Consider the following 20,269-nt stretch of genomic DNA (forward strand, 5'->3'; position numbering starts at 1 on the left):
AGAAAGTAATAGATTATCTCCTGGAACAGACTGTCCCATCACAGCCAGGTGGGTGACCACCATAGGATATACTTCTTTACAAGGGGGAAAAGGTATGCCAAAACACTGCAACTGTTGAGAGGTTTAAGTTTCTTCATGGTCCAGGACAGGAGTCAGGGATTTACATGTTTTTGCTGCTGAACCCATCAGGGTGACTTTTGGTGGCTGGTCAAAGGTCAGCTGAGACGGTAAAACGTACTGCACTCCGTACTTACCTCATGATGCTCCAACTGGTATTGCTGCATGCTTTGGTGACAAAGATTACATCTGACCTGCAAGCAAAACACAGAGCAGTTCATTGGGAGCACAGGAGGATGGCTAGTGCTGTCATACGTCAATACAACTTCAAGCTGCTGAGATGATCTTCCGGTCATTCTCATCCCAATCATCGACAAGCTGTTGGTGAATTTTTGTTTCTGTCAGGCCTGAGCTGGGCTGATGAGATTTTGAGGAAAACAGATACCTGATGATTCTGCAGGAAGCTGTCATTCTGTGTGAGGATCCAGTTCTGAGAGGTGCCCATGTGAAATGCAAAGTGTGATGTGAAATAAAGAGTGTGTATTCCAAATTTTGACTGACGTTTAACTTAAAAGTATAGGTCTGATATTCAGTTAGTCTAAATTATAACAGCCCCTCTGAAAACATAGGAGGTATGCTACTTCCCTATAGGTTCGCCACAAGAGCTACTCATGTGTTCTGTTAAGAAACTGAAACCAATGGAATTGCTAAAACAATAAAACTAGTAAGAATAAAAAGTTATGCCTGTGTATTCATGCTTCAACATAGTACCTCTAGCTACAGGGTTCTTAATGCTATACTAAAAATGCTATTGCCTCACTATATATGAAGAGCTGATAAATTTACTCTGCCAGTTCAGTTTTGTTAAGAAAGCGCATTGATGTCATAGCTTTGTACAAGCAAGGTTTATGTCAGAGCAGGTACTGTCTGTCTTCCTCTAATCAAATCATTTAACTTGCCTGCTCAGGCTAATTCACAAGCACTAGGAGCATGTATCCATACCTGATCTGTAATTTGTATGGCTGGGGAAACAGATACCGCAGCAGAAGCTTTGTTCTCTTAAGCTGAGTGTGCAATAAGATCAAAAGGTGCTGTAACCAGGCTCGAAGGGTCATATCGGACCCTTACAGATTTTCTGGTCAAACAATTACAGAAGTTCAAATCCAGTTAATATAGAGCTCAGTACCATGAACATACTACTTCAGAGCTGGCAGAGCTTTTTGCTATTTGAAAGAAAACCCTGAAGACCGTGTAGCATTCCTTACCTGCTTGTGTGCTTCTGTTTGATGGTCTTTCATATCCTTTTGGACAACTGGTTCATCACATTCTGGACAGAGAGTGAGAAACCGCAAGCAGTGGGCCTCATGGAGGGAGAAATTGGCAGCAGAGACATCTCGTTTACTACCGAGCACATAAATGGGAAAGAGAGAAGAGGCAATGAACTGGCATAGTGAGTTGTCCCTGGCCAGCAGCCAAGCACCCACAGAGCTGCTCACTCATCGCCACCCCACCACACACACGGTGGGATTGGGGAGGGAGACGGGAAGAACGGAACTGAGAAAATTTGTAGCTTGAGATAAAGACAGTTTAATGTTTGAAGGAAAGGGGGGGGAACAAGTGAAGCAAATGGCATCACTCACCACCTCCCACAGGCATACCTATGCCCAGCCAGGCTTTGAACAATAGCCATCTTGGAAGCAAAAAGAAAAACCAACCAACCCAACCCTGTTCTTCTTCCTCTAATGCAGTTTTTATTGCTGAGCATGAGGTTATACAGCATGGAATATCTCTTTGGTCAGTCTGGGTCAGCTGTCCCGACTACGTCTGCTCCCAGCCTCTTGCTCACCCCCAGCCTACACACTGGTGGGGCCGTGAAGAAAATTAACTCCATCCCAGCCAGACCCAGTACAACTGGTTACAATTCAACTAGTTTGTCCCTAAAAACTAGAAATAAGTATTTGTCTTTCCAATTCATCTTAATAAGACATTTAGAGACCAGATTCCGTTACTCATTCTGTTCTCCATATTACCAGGAATGCTTCTGAAAGGGACAGGGCAGCTGCTGGAGGCTCCTGGTGTATTTGTCCAAAAACTGTTTCAGGAGAAGCTCTGGCTGTTGTTTACATTGTTTACAGATGCGGAAAGAAAAGAAGGGCCCCTCTTCTGGGTGTCATCTAAGGCATCAAAAATTTACAGCTCTTTGGCTCCCAGCGGACCAATTTAAGGTGGCCCAGCCAAGCAGCTGCTCTGTTCAGATGAAGGCTACCTGAGCTGAGACACACAGATGTCACCATGCTCAGTGCGTTCAGGAAGAGCCACTTAAGTTTATCAGGGAAATCACTTATTTGTTTTTAATAATTGATGTGTTCATAACATTAGGGACAAGAATTGAGATACAGTTCAACAGGGCTTGGGTAAAATCTCCTGAAGAAGCTTCTAGGTGCAAACCTTAAGCAGTGTAAAACTTCCATTGCTCCCCTTGAAACAGCCTCGGGATGACTGACGTGCACACCAGCCGATTTTCTGACTTCCTCTGCCAGCAGCACCTGGGACCGTAATCCCACAGGACCCATCTTAGGATGTCTGCCTCACTGCCCTCCTGTCGGGCTCAGAGACATCAGTGCGCCGGGCAACAGGAGGTGAAGGGTATCCCTGTCGTTTCAAAGCCTTTACTGCAGTGGGCCCAGGACCCTGCGGCAGGAGGTACTGATGCCTGACGCAAGAGAGTGATGGTCGTTAGGAGATGGCAGCTGGAGGTAAGCCCATGCAACCTTTCTGGCCTACCAGAGTAGAAAGACGGACTGAAAGGACATGTGGACTTCCAGCTCTGCTACTTTGAGGAGCTGTGTGAGGCAGAACAGATGATGCCACCTGGGCTTTCTGCACTAGTCTTTGTTTCAAACTCTGACATCATGTCTGGGCCACAGAACCAGTCTGCCCAACATATTTACTGGTTGCTCAATGTGGAGAGAATGGCCAGGATGAGGCCACATAAATTACAAACAGCCCAGCTCCAAGACAGAGCCGCCACAGCAAAAAAGCCCTGGGGCAGTGAACTCTTCTAATTTTCTTAGAGAAGGTAAGTTGCCTCAAGGAAATCTGCTGTAGACATGAGGAGAAGCTTCTCATCATCACGATGGGTAAGGAACAGAATGGATTTCCTTGGGGAATGTGTCATCTCTGTCACCAGGGTTTTTAAGAATTGGTCAGAGGCATCTATCAGAAGTTTTAGGCGAAGTAGGTCTGCCAAGTGTGCAGCAACTGCTTCATTCAAAGCACCCCCTACCACCTTTTAGAACATAATGCAGAGGCTCCCTGTGCAAGGCTAAGCATCGGTTTTCCTCTGTGACCAAATAACATTGAGGCTAAGCTCATGTTTAACATTTCTAAGTTTGACTCTTTTTATTAATTGCAGTGCTTCACAGTCTTCACTCATATAATTTGCCCAATGGCCCAGCTACTAGTTGAGACACACAAAGCTACGCTATCCTCGTGGCCCCTTTCAGCCTTCTGTTCTATGAGAGATTGCCAATTACACTGGAAAAAATTAATATTTTATCACTGAACTGCAAATATAACAACAGAAAGAAACATCAGCCATGGGGCGAAACTGAGGCAGCTGCTGAGTTTGGCATGGTCCATGCACTGACTCCTCTGCCAGACACTGCAAAATTACCCACAGTGATATTATGTAAAAAGAGAACACGCAGCACAGGAGAAGGCTATGGAAGAAACCTCTCCGCAGCAAAGTATCAAGAAAGCAGCAACCTGGAAATGTGAAAATGCATACACAATATTTTCCTTTACTACTCAGTGGCTGGCATACATCCCTCCTGTTGTGTGGTTCTTCCTCTTCTCCCCCTGTTACAGGAGACCTAGGTAATATCAAGGAAAATCCTAGAAAACTCTTGAAATCCCCACACTTTGTAGGGGTGGAGAGGGAGAAAGATCTCTTACCAGTTTTTGCAGAATCTGCTCTCTTCTGTCATGATTTTTCTTTTTATTCTGCTGGATATCCTTTCTCCTAGGAGCAGAGAGGAAAAAAAAACGAAACTGAAAGCCTCTGTTGCAGTAACTCCACCCCAAACAGCTGCTCAGCCAAAAATTCTTTAAAGGAGAAACAGCAGCATTGCCAGACAAGTATTAGTTTTTAGTGCAAGTTCCACACACAGATTAGCTGGCTAGTCCTTCGAGGAACTACGGGGTGTCAGTCTCCTCCTTTCCCAAATCAGTTTAATTGAGAGTAGCTGGTTTATGCAGCAGGCAGGGTTGCCAGCTGGGGCTGCCTGAAGCAGCCTCTGTCCCACTGCAGCAGGGCTGGCTGCCCTGGCCGGCCTCTGCCCCCACACCCAGGCACGCCAGGTTGGACGGGGCTCTGAGCATCTGATCCAGTTGAAGATGTCCCTGCTCATTGCAGGGGGGTCGGACTAGGTGATCTTTGGAGGTCCCTTCCCACCCAAACCACTCTGTGATTCTCTGTCCGCGCTCTCCCGCCCGCTGCAGACGCCTCCCGAGGAGCCGAGTGAGCCCGTGGCTCCCTGAGGAGGGAGGCAGCAGGCTACGGCAGCCCGCCCGCCCGCCAGCGCCTCAGGGACGTGAGAGGTAGCGGGACACCATCTTCATCGCTGCTTCCCCAAGAGGGCTGCAAGGAGCCCTCTGGCCACCATCTCCCCTCCACGCCTGGAGTGGCAATATGAAGTGGGGAGCCTTCGGAGCCCATCGCCCTGCCCAGCACCCGTGCTGTGTGTTCTGCAGCTGTAGCACCAGCACCTGCCCACAGAGGAACCTGTGGGGAGCATGGCAGCCCTGCCTGTGCGCTCACCTCTGATGGTATTTTACTGATAATCATAATGTCGCAGTCTACCAGGTCATGGTCTGGGCAAGAGCCAGCAGAGATGGAGAGGAAGCACCATGAAACAAACCCTGGAGCGCTGTGGTCCAAACCCCAGAGGGCTGCCTCAGGCAGCGGGCTCTGCTGGCGGCCGCCCTGTGCCCCACCACGGCTGGTGGCCGCTCGGCCGCAGCGCTTGCCCAGCTGATGTCACCACAGCCGTTGTTCCCCCAGCCTGTCCAGGCTGACGGGGTGCAGAGCTGGTTTGCAGTGAGCAGGGCAGGCAGGGGCACGCTGCAGCCCCCTCCACCTCTGGAGCGCTCATCACGGTACTCTGCAGCCTCACAAACCCACCTTGGCCTCCCTGGGGCAATGCTGTCCCACTCAGACAAAACCAGCCAGCTAGTGGAGAGGAAATATTTGCCCACCATCACCATGGGGGACAAACCCAGCATGGGTCCTCCAGCCTCACCTCACCAAGCCCCACAAGGTGGCTGCTCAGCCTTGCCCCAGCAGACTCCCAGGCCTCACTGTTTCCCCAGTGACCCTCGGACCACTTCAGGGTATCCGAGTTTGTGCAAGGTGAAATCTCCAGCCTGCATTAACCAGCTTTGCCTTTTCTCCCTGCTGATATTCTGTCATGATATTCTGTCGTGACTGACCGACAGCACTAGAGGCCCCAGGTGCCCCCAGGTCCTGCCCGTCACAGGACCTCAGCTGGGGGTCACACAGCTCTACATTTTTACATAGGGAACTTTAGAAGAAATACAAGGTAGAGAGAAAAAGGAACAGAACGTCACATTTTCATTTCAATGCCAATACCAACATCTTCAGGATTTTCTGATGGAAGGCCTAGCATTTCTTGTACCTGCTATTACAACTGATCCCTTACAGCCGTATGATGCAAGCAGCTCTTCTCTGATGTCGTAGACTCTGCGCAGTGTGGCACAAGAAGATACAGGAGATGCAGAAAATATGAACTGACATTCTTAGTCTGTCAGATGGGGACAACATTAATTCTACTACTTTGCAGAGGTATTGAGAAGAATCATTCACTAGTGCTTGCACAATGTATTGTAATGCCATACACAACAGATGTCCCAGGTGTTACTCAGAAATTTCCCATCCAAACAAGCCCCTTTGTCCCCCGTTTTTCTCTGGGAAAAATAAAAGAAGAAGAAAAAGGAAGCCCAATAAGCCATTATTTAGACCTGGGAATAATGAGTGTTTATCTGGATTTTGTAACACAAATTATGTAATGAAGCAGAGAAAAGGCTTTTGAACAAATATGTTAATGAGATGGCAGCTAAGGGAGAGGTTACAGAGCTGCCAATTCCGAATCAAATTTTTTAATGTGATTTTCTTTTGGTTTTTTTTTTTTCTTTTGTAGTCATTAGCCTGCACAGCATTTGAAATGTGCTTTAGGGCTTCATACAAACTATATGGGAAATACCAATTCTAGGTCAAGAAAGCCTGAGCAGCACACACACTGACTGAGAAAGCCCCACTGACTCAAAATTCATAATGAGGGCTTTTATGTAGGAAGTTGTTGGGCACAGGGATTGTACTGAAAGGACTGTTCGTTCAGCGTCTCAAAAGCTTTTCTTGGAAAAATATCAGATGCTCCACTGGGAACTTAGTTGAAAGATACTCCTAAAGCAACACAGTGGCCCGGCAGTGGCTGGAAAGCACTGATTGGAGGGAAAATGGAAAGTAATGAAACGGTGATTTCCTCTGAATGCCGGTAATAACTCTTTCCATTTAAATTCTGTGTAAACCTTCCAGTGCATAACATTATTGTACAAGACCTCTTCTAGGCATCTTTTTAAGTCAAGCATCACATAGAGGTAAGTTCTGAGCCGGTTGTTTTTTAACTGTGATTTTCCAAAGCCTGGGTAGAAGACGCTTCTTTTTCTGCTAAGTCCTAGAATGTCTCAGGGTCAGTTGTTTTCATTTTTGTTTCTCAGTGTCAAGTATGATAGGTCTTACAGTCCTTGTTTAATATAATTTAGTTAAAACTTTTGTACCTCTGGGTGTTGGATGGAGCCCGCAACATGAAAGAACTTTAAAAAGAATGTGAGGAGAGTTTTTGTCTTGAGAGAGAATAGCAGTTATCTAGGTCAAATGGACTGCTTTTAAACAGGCAAACTGCACTTGTGTGCTTGGACAGCATTTGAATTAGAGGTGGAAAATATGTATATCTGTAATTAAATGGATCAAATCCTTGCCACAGACGATTCCTATCCAGCAATAACAGGAGTAACTGGGATGATTGGCTTGTAGTAAATAAGATGTATCAGGAAAGCAGCTTCTTGGGAATGACCTAAACTATACTAAAATCTTTATTTTCCAATTTTTCCACCTGGACTGATGACCCTGGAATTCCTACCTTCCAAGAGGACTTGATTTCTAGTCCCTTTCTACTAACGCAAACAGTGCAGGTCAGCCTTTGTTAACTAGTCTACAGCAGTGTCCCGCTTCTGAGCGGAGCTCTTTACGGTGGCTCACATCATTGAATCTGGTATCGGAAGTGCAAAAGGGAAGATTGCAAGACTCTGTGTGTGGTTTGACAACGCTGTCAAGCTCATCTATGAATGTGCTGTCTTGAAAGGTGCGGCTGTTCCTGTCCCAGCTGTTGCTGTTCCCAGCCGTAAGTGGCCCAGTCTCTTGAGCTGGCTCCGGTGCTCACTGAACACTTCATTGAACCTATTCAGCTCACTAACTCAGCAGAAAAATGTTCTGCTTTCTTTGTCAAGTTAAACTCCAGTGAGCCCCAGAGCCACCAGCTGAGTAACAGAAGCAAGCCCGGGCAGGTCAGTGGCGGTGAGCCATGAGGGTGGGCTTGGCTCTGTCGCTGCATCATACCCTTGGTTCTTGATATGCTTTAAAATACCTGTGCTTATTAGGGTAAAACAGCAGCAAATGGGAGCAGTCGTGTCTAGTAACCAGGGAAAGGGATTCAGGTACAAGAGATTCATCTCCTGGTTCCACTTCATGTCACCACCCATGCCTAAGTCTCTTTGTAGCTCAGAGATTTGAGTTCCTTTGTAAACTGATTTGAACCTAACTACCAAGAAGAACAAGAGCAGCATATTATTCAGCGTTAGGGTATCAAAATTTAGCCTAAAGGCTGCTACAGTCTCCTGCTTCTAAATGGTGTCTGCAACCAAAAGCTAATTTTACCTACCGTCTTTAAAGCAGTAGTTAAAGACCGTGAAACCACACATCTCACATACATATTTGTAAATACTGCCCTGGTCTCTGCTATGTTCAGAGCAGTACCGACTGGAGGAAAGGATTCTTTTTTCTTGAAGGCCTGCAGTTAGTGCTCAATTAGCATGAGCTGAATTTCAGGCTGTGGGAGGTTTTTGTTTGAATGCTCTCTTTGAACCATCTAAAACTCCTCCTGCTGGAGGTTTTGCAAGCACGATGGCCTCTCTGCTGCTTCCTTTCGCCCGGCTGTCAGACTAGTTCTGTAAAGCAAGCAGCCAAAGCTTTGTCCGCCTTCTCCTTGGCACAGTGAAGAGGAAGCTCATGGGCAAATTATGTGAAAGAGTTGCCATTCCTGTAGCACTCTCATACCCAGTCAGTGCCAAATGTATCTGAGTTGTAAGCATAGACTGAGGGAGACAGGGAACAGCTGGAAGACTTGCCAAACTGAACACGCTCCTCTGTGCTTCTCTCTGTTGGTGCACGCTGGTCCCTTAGAGAGCAGTGCCCAGCCTTGGCCTGCATTGTAAACCGCTCTCCTCCCCCATTTCATCCAGTCATGCTCTGCCCTTCCTGCATCTTGACTACGCATTGCACAGCTTTTCCACCTCCTTATCTGAATGTCGGCATCTTCTCTCTTGTCCTTACTCAGTATTCTTCTCCCTGCCCACGTTGTTGCTGTTTGCGATGATATGTGAATACGTGGTTCTAACATCTGGATTCAGTCAGCTCGGCCTCCTGGTTCTTACAGTAGAGCATGAATTGCCACACGTAGACCTCCAATGGTTTATAAAATAGTGATGGAGGTATCTTAAATATGAAGTGTGCAGTGGCAGGATGGCTTGAGCAAGGGGGTAACAAGGTCAGAATTTACCTTTCAAGATTACAGGTTCAGTTTAGTGCAGGACTCTGTCCTTGCTGCTCTGCAACAGCCAGCTGCTTTGCTTGGTTGTAGCTGAATTCCTAGCAGACCTCCAGAGGAAGCGTAGCTGGCACTAATTCGATTTCTTCTCAGCAGAGTCAGCACAGACATTTTTCACGAAGAAATATTTCACATGCACTCCAACAAACCAACCTGCTCTCCTCCTGAAGCAAACCTCTAGAAAAGGAGCCTACTTTTGCAAAAAAAGTAAAGAAAGTTGTTCATTTCCGTGGTCACGCTTAAGATTTTTCCCAGCTTTTGCTTTAGTCAAAGTGCTGGGAACGATCAGCCTTTAAATGTAGGTTTCTAAGCTCAGTTTATCAGTGCTGGTCTTGATTCAGGAAAAGATTACAGTTGCTTAGTTGGGGACTGGGTCTCAGATGAAACCATGGCCAGATAAAGGAGATTTAGACACACTTTCTTCCAAATCGGGACTCAATGTTGTTCCTAGATCTCCCTCTCTCATTTGTCTGGTATTGACCAGGCAGCTCCACCAGAAGAAGTGGGAAGTGGGTATTTACCTCCAAGGGTCAGGTACTTGCTGGTCCTGATTGACACCTCGCTGCTTTCCTCCTTTGCTCCTTGCTTTCTGCTCTATAATCTCTTGGGAGGCCTGCACCATCTTCTCACCCCTGTCCCAAGTCAGCTCTTCCTAAGAATCCTACGGAATATTGTGTTTCTTGCATCCCTCCCCTTCTCCTCCCAAAGGTACACCCTCCTGCTTGACAGTTGCCATATGAACAGCAGAAGAGGGTACTCCAGTATTTTTCAATCTGATTTCCTATTATTCAGATGCTTGTTCTTTTTTGTGAGTCCTTTTTTTGTTTTGTTCCATACCGTAGAAAGTACTTTGCATGGCACACTGAAGGCAAGTTTGCAATAATTCTGCACAATAAGGAAAGATTGATTCCCTTCTCGGTATTTGACAAAAGAGGATGCTGAGGCATGGACTGGCTAATTGGGTTGCCCACAGGAGTCCCTGATCTCATTCCTAGGTACAGCAAGTAAGTCTCCTTTCACAGGATTAGTCCATCTAAAGGTATCAACACATGTTCATGGCCTTTATTTTCTTTTCTGCACTGCATCTCATTTAAACAAGAAGACAGCAAATCATATTTGCACTGGTGTATCAAAGTGAACCTTAGTACGACTCCTTTAAAGTTAACTCTTTGCATTTTCTTATTTAAAAGCTGGTAGTCCTTTTTCTTTGTTGACTAGGGACCATTTTTTCATTGGAGACAGTCCACAGGAATGCAAGTTTTGGCCGATTCCCCACTTTCTGCTAGGCTTTGCGCTGGTGTGAAGTTTCTTCTGTGTTGGGAAGTTACCCGGAGGGACTGCTGCTAAAGGTCTGAAGATTTGGAATCTGTACAGATCCGGTTGGCTCCTGTTTTCCTTAGTGGACATTCACTGCTTTTACAAACAGAACAGTAACATTGGAGTGTCTTGTTTTGAACTTCTGTCACTCAAGTGCCTCTGGTCAGCAGAGGAGAAATAGTGCAGGCTGTAGTCAGAACTCCCTCATTACTTGCTGTAGAATCTGAAATTCTTTATTTTTGAGGGGAACTGCTTGGTAAGACTGTACTAAGAGACTGCAGGATCAAATTGTCAAGATATGATTTATGCTGCCTTCAATTTCAGGTGGTTGTTGACATCCCAGAAGCACAACATAAAATATCAACAAATTATTTGTCTTCAGTCTGGTTTCCAGTCCCTCCAGTTGTTCCTTTCTGCCATTTTGATAGCACTTGCCACCCTTTCACTAGTGCCATCACTTCTGATTCTGTGGCTACACTGTAGACCAAATCACTGAAATGAAGGACATTAAAAACAACCTTTCAAGTTAACCTTTCTGGGTTATTTTTAACCCAGGTTGCAGACAGAATCCCTCACAAAATAATAGGCAGTGAAACACAGCCATGCATGCCTGCACAGACCTTTGTTTTGGGGAGACCCCCGCTGTGGTTTTAACTCTCCGTTTCCCTAAAGGAGCTCAGTCCTTCCCCAGCGCTGTGCGTACGGGTGAGAGACGAGCCTCCCGCGGCAGCCTCAGCACCTCCTGCACGCCCAGCACCTGCGAGAAGCCGCGTGTCAGCACTTTGCTCCCTGCACACAATATGCAGTATGAGCATCTGTGCTTACCGGCAACTTTCTGTAGGTTTTTCTTAAAACATTCCCACAAGAGGTGTGGTAGCTTGACACACAGCCACTAACCAGCTTTCCTTGTTCGTGGAGGGTCTGCAGAAGCAGGAGCACAGAGGTGGATGTAAGGAATGGGGAACTGGGAAACGCCCCATGTCATCTCCTAGCGCTCATATGATGGAGCGGGCGGCGGATTCTGACTTGGGATCAGGCTGAGGAAACCTCCCAGGTGTCGGGCAGGGGCTGCTGCCGGCCGGCCGCGGGGAGGGAGGGACCCGGCCGCGGGCTCTGCTGCCTCTCGCTGGCTCCCGATCCGTGTCAGCACCGCTGCCCGGCGGCGCGGCCCCCTCCGGGCGGGAGCGAGCCCGGTGCCCCGTCGGGGCGGGAGCGGCCGGCCCCCGTCAGGGCGGGAGCGAGCCCGGTGCCCCGTCGGGGCGGGAGCGGCCGGCCCCCGTCAGGGCGGGAGCGAGCCCGGTGCCCCGTCGGGGCGGGAGCGGCCGGCCCCCGTCAGGGCGCGGGCGGGTCGTGTCGCCCCCCGCCATGTCCCTCCCGCCGCGGCCCCGCCGCCCCGTACTTAAGGCGGCAGCCGCGGGCGCTGCTCCTGCTCGCGCCCTGACCGTGTGTCCCCACAGAAGATGGCCCCGACGTGCCTGCGGCCCCTGCTGAGATACCGGTCCTTCGCCATCCTCTTCCTCACGCCGCTGCTGTTGCTGCCGCTGCCGGTCGCCGTGCGGACGCGGGTAAGTGCCTGCGGGGCCCACGCGGGGAACAGAGCCCCCCGGCCGGCCCCTGCTGCCCCACAGGAGCCCGCCTTGCGCCCCCCGGTCCGGCCTGTGCTGCCCGGCAGGAGCCGGCCCCCCTGGCCCCCAGGTCTGGGCCCTGCTGCCCAAGAGCCCCCGTGCCAGCCAGCCACACCGGGCCCTGCCCAGGCTTGCTGGGCACCCAGCCTGCTCGCCCGCTTCGTGTGGGGCTGTGCCCCAGGCACCCTGTGCAGCACTGGCCACCCGGTCCGCCCTGGCCACAGCATCTCCTTTGCCACCGGAGCAGTGCCCAGCCCCTGCCGAGGCAGTTCCGCTTCCCCACCGTGGGCTGAAGCAGATGCCGCCTGCCACCTCGTCCCTGGAGCATTTCTGTGCAGCTCAGTTAGCTCCTCAGTCCCAGATCTGGAACGTGTCTTGCAGGTTTCGCTCCCAAATGATCTCCAGCCACTGGTGCTAGGAGCTGAACTTGCAGAAGGAGCTCTGTGCCAACCTCTGCTCATCCTGAGGGTTGTGCTGCTGCCAGGACCTGCGGCTCCCACGGACCCAACCCATCTTGTGAATCAGATGCAATTCTTTTTGGGCCAAAGATAAATATATGCATAACCGGCCTGCACATTTAGAACTGTGTCTTGCATTATCTAGTAATGGTGGCAGCGGGGCAGCGGACTGAGAGAGAGGACTTCTGGGCTCTCCGGCTCGTCCTGCTGCTGAGGCTCTGAGATACTTTAAGGAGCGTTGCTGAGTGGCGTTCTTCAGCAGCGGTGCAGTCGGAAGCGGTGCGCTGTGTGCTGTGCAGTGATTGCAACAGGGTTTCAAATGCAATATCCTCCAGTTCACATCCATCTTACTCCAGTGATGGCGATGGCACAACTCCTTTGCTGTCAGTGGAGTTATACCAGCATAAAACTGCAATAACCCAGCGTAGAGTTTGGTCTTTAATGTCTTGTAGCCTTCTTGGCAAAATGTCAAAGCCCAGTTTACAGTATTTTAGGCTACTAGAGCTTTAGAGTCTATTCTAATGCTAAAAACAGTCTTCTGAGTGACCTGTATTTGTCAGTGTATTTTAAACTACAAGCAAATGCCATGCATGTTTATAAACGAAATTGCCAGCCATTCTGGTTTATGTGTCTAAGTAATAATCAGCCCCGCTTTCAGTTGAATGCTGGTGCTTTATAGAAAGGGGAATTCCTCACTGCTAGGCACTACTTTGATCAATATTAGGAAAGATAATTTCCCTAAAAAAATAAGTATGTCTTCAGTTTTCCAGGATTTGTAGGAATATTGTGTCATCGGTCTAATCTGGGAAATTACACTATTTCACAATGGGAGGGTAACATTTCCGTCAGTGACTGCTTTTTCAGCTCTCATTGAGAAGGCAAATAGATCACTGTGTTTCCTATCAACTCTGCAGAAACACCAAGGAAACATTCTGTGACTGTTCCCATAAATCACAGGTAGATATAGGTTAGGTACAGATATATATTTAATTTCAGATCTTTGGTTGTTTGAATTGGCTGTGGTTGTTGGAGTTAATTTATAAGCATGGTTGTATTTTTGAACTTCACATAAATTATTTACTCGCCACTCTACAAAACCAGTGTTTCTTCTGTATTGTGAATTTTATTCACTTAGGGTTGTTTATCTGTCTTTCATAGTGGCAACAGATTAACCACAGTCACTTCTAGCACTTAGTTACTGTGGTACAGCATAAATTGCATCATGAGCTCACCTCATATTTCTTAAGGGAAGAGACTTAAAGAGGATCTGTCTGATATCTTTTAGTCTCTGAAGAAATATTTTTTTCAAAACTTCTGCTGTAATTAATCTTCTGGAAACCTGAAGGAAAAAAATTCAAATTACTTACAAAGGCTGTTTTCTGGTTCTTAAGCTTCTCAACAAAATGAAGGAAAACACACCCCTATTTATAAATATCACCTTACAGCAATTTTTAAATGTCACTGTAACACCATTTATTTTTGCCATAAAGTCCCATTTGTTGTATTAGAATAAAATCCTATAAACACATACTCTAAATATGAGCAAATTCTGAGCTACAGAACACTGACTTAAGCCTTAAAACACTGTTTACTGTTGGCTAATGAATGCTTGCTTCTCCTAACAGTTTTGAAAGTAGAAACCAAGGAAGGCTGAGTTACAGTAATGTCTGATCAACAGTACAAAAAGACATGTTGCAACGTTTCTAATCTAGGGATTCCCCTTAGTAGGTAAGCATAGTATGATTTGGGAAAGTAATTAATTACCTCTAATGTGCTTAGTCACCAAAAAAAAAAAAGGTAAAAGAGTTTTACTTTAAGAGTTACTTTAAAAAGTTAAGAACTTCTAAATTACTCAGCAATATAGTTTCTGGGCTCAGATGTGTTACTGAACACACGCCTAAGACTTGTGAATTTCAAACGAGCTAATCGTCCACGCCGGGAAATTTGGCCATCCATTTAAAAATGATTTACTCAAAATAGAAATGCCGAAATCTACAAACACTATTAAAAATTCTTGGCTTCTGGATGAGAAATCTGCTTACCTCGACTGCCAAGAGGTCATTGCACACTGCAAACCATGTACTTACCTAGTTGGGGAAGGTTTGTTTTTCGCACACCCTACATTTTGTGGGGGTGCATTAGAACAAACAGTGGTCAAAAAGATCTTTTTATGCAAGTGACTTCAGAACAAGGTTTAAAAGTACAAGTTTAAATCCTCATGTCTCTGCTACCTATTTCAGCATAACTTGTTAAGCTACAGGCAATGGAGTGTTTGGGCCCCTTCTAAGAGCTGCCAATGTGTTTCTTACCTTTAAGAATAATTTTCTATGCTTAAATGTTTCTTCCATTATGTTGCAGGAGGCCAAATGTGCATATATCATCATCATCATGGCTGTGTACTGGTGCACTGAAGTGATCCCACTGGCTGTTACCTCCCTCATGCCTGTGGTATTTTTCCCTCTGCTTGGAGTCCAGAGCTCTAAATCCGTAAGGAACTCCCTCAATCCAGATCTGATACAGGGATATCCATTGCTCTGATCCCCAATCAATATTTAGCAAACAAGGCTGATAGGAAAGCGCTCCAGTTCTGTGGTGCTGGTTTTGACCACGTTGAGCCATGTTCAGGGTTCCTGTATGGGAAGATGCTGAACTAAATACACATTTGCCCAAAATGTTAAGGGTCTGGGGCTTGAGGTGATAGAGGGGAAGGTCCGTTTCTGGGCATGGATCCCACTGGAATGCATCCCACTAGTGCCAGCAGCTTGTGTGTTCATAACCCATCCCATGAGAGAGCAGTGCTGCCATATCCTCTGGGAGATTTCAAAATGCATGGGACAAACTTCTGACAGCGTAGACAGCGTGACGCCAGCAAGTACACTGTGTCCCCTCCAGAGCTCATTCTGGCGGTTTGTGCTCATGCTTTAGACAAGGGAGAGAGCCTGTATTTAGGTACTGTAGCCCCGGGTCACTGCTGGCCAACAAGCTGGTAAGCGCAGGTGAGGTTGCTAAAGGTGCTGAGAAATCCATTGTGGAGCTCAGCGTTTCTAGTACCTACACAATACTTTGAGCCCCTAACAACGTTTTAGGAAACTGCTGTCATTTTGTACTTTATTAACTCCTGATGATCCAAAAAGAAGGTTCATGACGCACAAAGAGCCCCTGCACTAGGCAGTTCAGCACTTAAACAGGGGATCAAGGGTTTGGGAAACTGGAGGTAGCTCTGAGGCTGCAGCTGCCCCTTCTGCCGGTGTTGGGATGGGGCCTGGTGCAGTAAATGGCTTTGAGAGGACGGAAGGCAAAATCTACTAGTGAAGCTAGCAAGAGGCAACAGTTGGGGGCCCCTGACGTACCTTCTCTGTCTTTCAGGTGTGCTTGCAGTACCTAAATGACACAAACATGCTCTTCGTTGGAGGGCTGATTGTTGCAATTTCGGTTGAACAGTGGAATCTTCACAAAAGGATTGCGCTGAGGGTCCTGCTGATTCTTGGGGTGAAACCTGCACTGTAAGAGTATTACATTACTTCTTCCTTGCCTGTGTCAATTTAGCAGAGGCCTAGGGACGGTGTTTAACAGTCAGCAGAGATGGGAACCTTCCAAGAACCTCTTTAGCTGCACTTGTACAGCATTTCCAGAGGTGAAGTCTGGCAGCAGGAACAGTTTGTTTGTCCTTTAGCCAAAACCAGCATCTGGCTCAATTCTAGGTGCTTTGGGGACAAATTGGGGACAAAATGATGACAGACTTAATCATGCGCAGACTAAGGAGCTAAATGGCTTTCTGGGATTCCTTCAGTGAAGGTGGCAGAGCTGTCCTAGAAGGGAATCTGGCCCTGTTTTGTATTACTGGCCGCTACACACATCCCTGTCTGGGCTCTACTCTCTAAATTACAGTGACTACAAAGCATAGCAGCGTTTGTTTTCTTTCCTCCTTTCTCCTCTGCCTGTTTCCCTCTTTTTAGCCTCATGCTGGGATTTATGATGGTCACTGCCTTCCTGTCCATGTGGATAAGTAACACAGCCACCACCGCTATGATGGTTCCCATTGTCCAGGCTGTCCTGGATCAAATGGACAACACAGAGCACGATGTGACCATGATGGAACAAGCAACTGGCCAAACAAATACAGTGATTGAGCTGGAGGAAAAGAATGCATCAGATCCCACTTCAGTGCATGGTAAGGGCCTACTCAGCAGTGAGTTGATTCTCCTGAACTTGCTATGCTCAGAGCTCCCTGACCTAGAAGGAGCTCTCTGTACCTTTTCCAAGGAAAGAGGATGGTAACCTGACTGAAAATCCCTAAATGCATGACATTTAGGTTTTACAAAATGGCTTCCATTTTGTAATGGGTGCCATTTTGTTATGCTTAGTGCTAGATCCCATGCAGGTTGTTATGTTCTTTCCTTCAAACTGGGGTCATCCTCCCATAGTTTCCCTAGACTTAACTGCCTGCTCAGGGAAGTGAAGAGCATATCCTGTGGGAAATATCATCCAACCCCCAGCATCCCATTTTCTAAATCTTGTGATTATCAGTGGGGATTCAGCTTCTAAGCCATGTAGGAATGTTCGAAAAATTTTGTGCAAACGCAACCAGTTTTGGTTCTAAGGTAATAAATATCTCTTTATTGACCAGATTGTATGTGGAGGTGGGGAGAAGAAGGAGGAATACTTAAAAAGCTACATGGAAAAGAGGAGCTGGTGTCATTTGACTCACAGTAGACAAACTACTCTTTGGAACACGTTAAAGCGTGATCTTAACCCTGATGCTTGACTCCACAAGGTCTTTCTGTCAATGCTGTGGTTCTGCAGTAGGTTTCACTTGATTTCAACCACGTACACAAACTCAGTCCCTCTGATTTCACTGTTCTGCTGTACTGTTACAGAGCGCTATGTTATTAAATACCATTAAAGATCAGAGCTGTGGTGCCTTTCTCTTTCAGAGGAGGAAGGATTGTCTTGGGTATTTTCATGGAGATGTGATTTCACTGAATTAGCAAGTAGATCTGCCACAATTCCCTGTGTGACTGTGTGCAAGAACGAGTGCAAATGTTGGTAGTGCATACTGTGTCCCACATTTCAAGCCTTCTGCCTGGGACACAGCACACTCACTTTCTGGCTAACATGTCCATGGAAGACACAGCATAGAAGAAGGGTGTTTACGTGTGCCAGACATTGCTCAGTTATGAGATTGACTCATAACTGCCATATTTGTTTGGACCTTGGAGGCATAGTTTAGATACAACCGTGATCTCTGCTTTTTGGTTGCTTCATTTCTTACCTCACTTGTGAAGGGAGAATGCTCTATGACTGTGCAAAGCGCAGGCATCACGTTTATGTCAGGTGTGCAGGCCCACAAGAATGCCGCTGGGTCGCAGAGTGCTCTGTAAAGTTGCTCATTTCTAGCTTCCAAACAGTTGTATTAAAGATAAGTTTTCGTATTTGCAAATGCTCTTTTTAATGTTGATTCTTGACTCCCAAAACCAGACTTCTGCTCTAAGACCAGTAATAATAATTTTGCTGGTTTTCTGTCCACTTAGAAGGATCTGCTTGGCTTTGCTGACTAATTTGTTTTAACGTATAGCGAAGGTAAAAAATGTGTGCAAAAAATACCCTTTGCTATTGTCGAGTTGGTTGTAATTGCCACAAATTCATTGTCCTGCTCCATTGGTCCAGTCAGACTTCAAGATTAGGCTGTAAACTTCAGAGAATAATGGACACAGCAGCAAAATTTCACAGTTGATGTAAACTGACATAACATATTGATCTTAACAGTTATGCCAGGCAAGAATTTGGTTTTGGGTGGGGGGTTTTTCTGCCCATATTCACAGCTGTTAAAGCTAGTTGGGTTCTTACTGTGGTATTGGAATGGTTCCAGTGACTACAACATCTGGCTGGTGGTAAGCCTCTCTGTGAAACAGGGAATTATTGCTGAGAAACTGTGGCACCGATATGGACAACAGCATCCTTGGATCATGTAGACCCAGATTGTCAGCCTCTCTCTTCAGCTCCTCATGGACATGAGTCCAAAATATTTAGGGACATATCTGTGGTTTTTTGCATTAAAATAAATGGCGTACACAAACGGGGAGCACTGAGCCTGCAGACCCTGTCCTGAACTCTCTGCCTCCCTAACTTTACCTGAGGCAAGTCGTGTTCTTTGTGTCTAGTCATAAGCAATAGACAAGTCTCTGATGACCCCAGATCTTCTGAGGAAAAGAAAATGAGGAAGCGTGTATGTAAGGGAATGACTCTTTGTGTATGCTATGCTGCCAGCATTGGAGGAACTGCGACACTCACTGGAACAGGACCAAACATGGTATTGAAAGGCCAGATGAATCAGTAAGTCATTCTCGCTGTTTCTTTTACTTACTATCTTACTGTTTCTGTGACCAACTGACTAATCTTAGATGACAGTTTCAATTGCAAACTATAAGCAATAACCAGTTGATGAACTGAGAGTGAGGAATGTGTGTGAAGTGATGGGCCTCATTTTTCTGCTTCAGCCTTTTTTAGGCAGCTATGTGCTGGTATTATAGGTCTCCTGAGAAACTTGGAAATACTTGCTGGTAATCGGCAGAGGAATGAATGGGGAGGAAGAAAGAACGTCCTGTCTTGGGATAAATGAGCAGGCATGTTGGAAGTGAAAGGTACCTAGAATGTGTGGGAGATCTTTCAGCAGTGCTTGTCTTACTGAGACCTAAAATATCAACATGAGCTCCTACATGCATTAAAGGAAAATGCAGGGGAAACTGATGATCACTTAAGTCCTGCTCTGAAATCCAGGCTGCCTTCCTATTGACTTCAGTTAGGCTATGGATGTTGCCTATGATTACTTGTAATTGTTGTCCTAGATTTACATGTATAATTGTCACTAGCACATATTAAAGGGAGAGTAGATTACTAAATGTTTTGACATTCATACAGAAAGCATTTTTTCTTTTCAGGTTATACCCCAACAATAATGATATTGTGAATTTTGCTTCCTGGTTTGGGTTTGCATTCCCAAACATGATTCTGATGTTGGTACTAGCTTGGCTTTGGCTACAGTGCTCCTTCATGGGACTCAAGTGAGTATTTAACTACATGATATTGTGTAAACCCCGCAGCTAATGCAGGTCAGCTTACTGAGAAATCTGGATAAACCAAATGCACTGACAAGTTACTGATTTTGTATCAGAGAGCAGTTCCATTTCACAGCAACTTTGGAGATCTGGAAACCTTTTGTGTTCATGGGAGTTGCATTAAGGCAAAAGCTTTACACATTCTTAATGTTCAGACAGAATTGCGTTTTTATTTTTCAATTTCACATCTGAGAATTTCAGCCCTAGGAGAGCTAGCATATCAGTTTTGCTACCCTTGATTCAAAACTGAGTTTTTCATCCCAGGTTGCTCCAAATTGGACAGAGACTTACGTCCATTCATAGACCGCATTCTTCTGTGAGAACTGGCATGTCCCCATGAAATACCTTGACACTGTTGTCATTTCTTTGTTCCTGGCCTCTGCTGTAGTCTGTGTCTCTCCCCAGGAGTGACAGCTTCAGAGTGGCAAGCATGTTAAATCCCTCTAGTACGTTAATACTTACAGTATTTTCTTCTCCCTTTTTCTTAAAGCTTTAAAAAAAGCTGGGGCTGTGGGACAGAGAGAACTGCTAAAGAAAAAGCTGCGTACAACGTGCTGAAGGCAGAAATGAAGAAATTAGGCCCTATCTCTTATGCTGAATTCAATGTCCTCCTAATGTTTGTTTTGCTGGTTCTCTTGTGGTTTTCCAGACACCCAGGCTTTGTAAAAGGCTGGGCCACCAGGCTCTTCCCAGAAGGAGAAAAGTAAGTTTTTAGGGTTTTTTTCATCCTGTAC

The 20,269-nt window shown here is 46.4% G+C and overlaps 2 protein-coding genes across 10 annotated transcripts in view; one reads left to right on the top strand and one right to left on the bottom strand.

The window, feature by feature from the left end:
- XAF1 (XIAP associated factor 1) overlaps positions 1–11,525 on the bottom strand; it is a 27,538-nt gene extending 16,013 nt beyond the window's left edge. For 2 of the 4 annotated variants that reach the window (XR_015703431.1, XM_087751568.1), the window contains exons 1-4: positions 11,235–11,525; positions 4,015–4,081; positions 1,323–1,458; positions 255–311 (exon numbers count right to left, since the gene is read on the bottom strand). Coding sequence is in view for 3 of the 4 variants with exons in the window: in XM_087751568.1 (XP_087607694.1) it covers positions 255–311; positions 1,323–1,458; positions 4,015–4,081; positions 11,235–11,322 (348 nt within the window). In the remaining variant the exon portion in view is untranslated. Of the gene's footprint in view, positions 1–254; positions 312–1,322; positions 1,459–4,014; positions 4,082–4,227; positions 4,246–11,234 lie in introns of those variants that run through there. The other 2 variants (XM_087751569.1, XM_087751570.1) reach the window with 2 other exon arrangements.
- SLC13A5 (solute carrier family 13 member 5) overlaps positions 6,584–20,269 on the top strand; it is a 24,155-nt gene continuing 10,469 nt past the window's right edge. For 3 of the 6 annotated variants that reach the window (XR_015703428.1, XR_015703429.1, XR_015703430.1), the window contains exons 1-7: positions 11,632–11,902; positions 14,779–14,907; positions 15,787–15,923; positions 16,377–16,591; positions 18,582–18,753; positions 19,359–19,481; positions 20,026–20,238. Coding sequence is in view for 3 of the 6 variants with exons in the window: in XM_087751565.1 (XP_087607691.1) it covers positions 11,798–11,902; positions 14,779–14,907; positions 15,787–15,923; positions 16,377–16,591; positions 18,582–18,753; positions 19,359–19,481; positions 20,026–20,238 (1,094 nt within the window). In the remaining 3 variants the exon portion in view is untranslated. Of the gene's footprint in view, positions 6,736–11,047; positions 11,287–11,631; positions 11,903–14,047; positions 14,149–14,778; positions 14,908–15,786; positions 15,924–16,376; positions 16,592–18,581; positions 18,754–19,358; positions 19,482–20,025; positions 20,239–20,269 lie in introns of those variants that run through there. The other 3 variants (XM_087751565.1, XM_087751566.1, XM_087751567.1) reach the window with 3 other exon arrangements.

Source organism: Nipponia nippon, unplaced genomic scaffold (genome assembly GCF_047370975.1).
Source record: "Nipponia nippon isolate SJK-2023a ecotype South Korea unplaced genomic scaffold, ASM4737097v1 scaffold_15, whole genome shotgun sequence".
Classification (NCBI taxonomy): Eukaryota; Metazoa; Chordata; class Aves; order Pelecaniformes; family Threskiornithidae; genus Nipponia; species Nipponia nippon.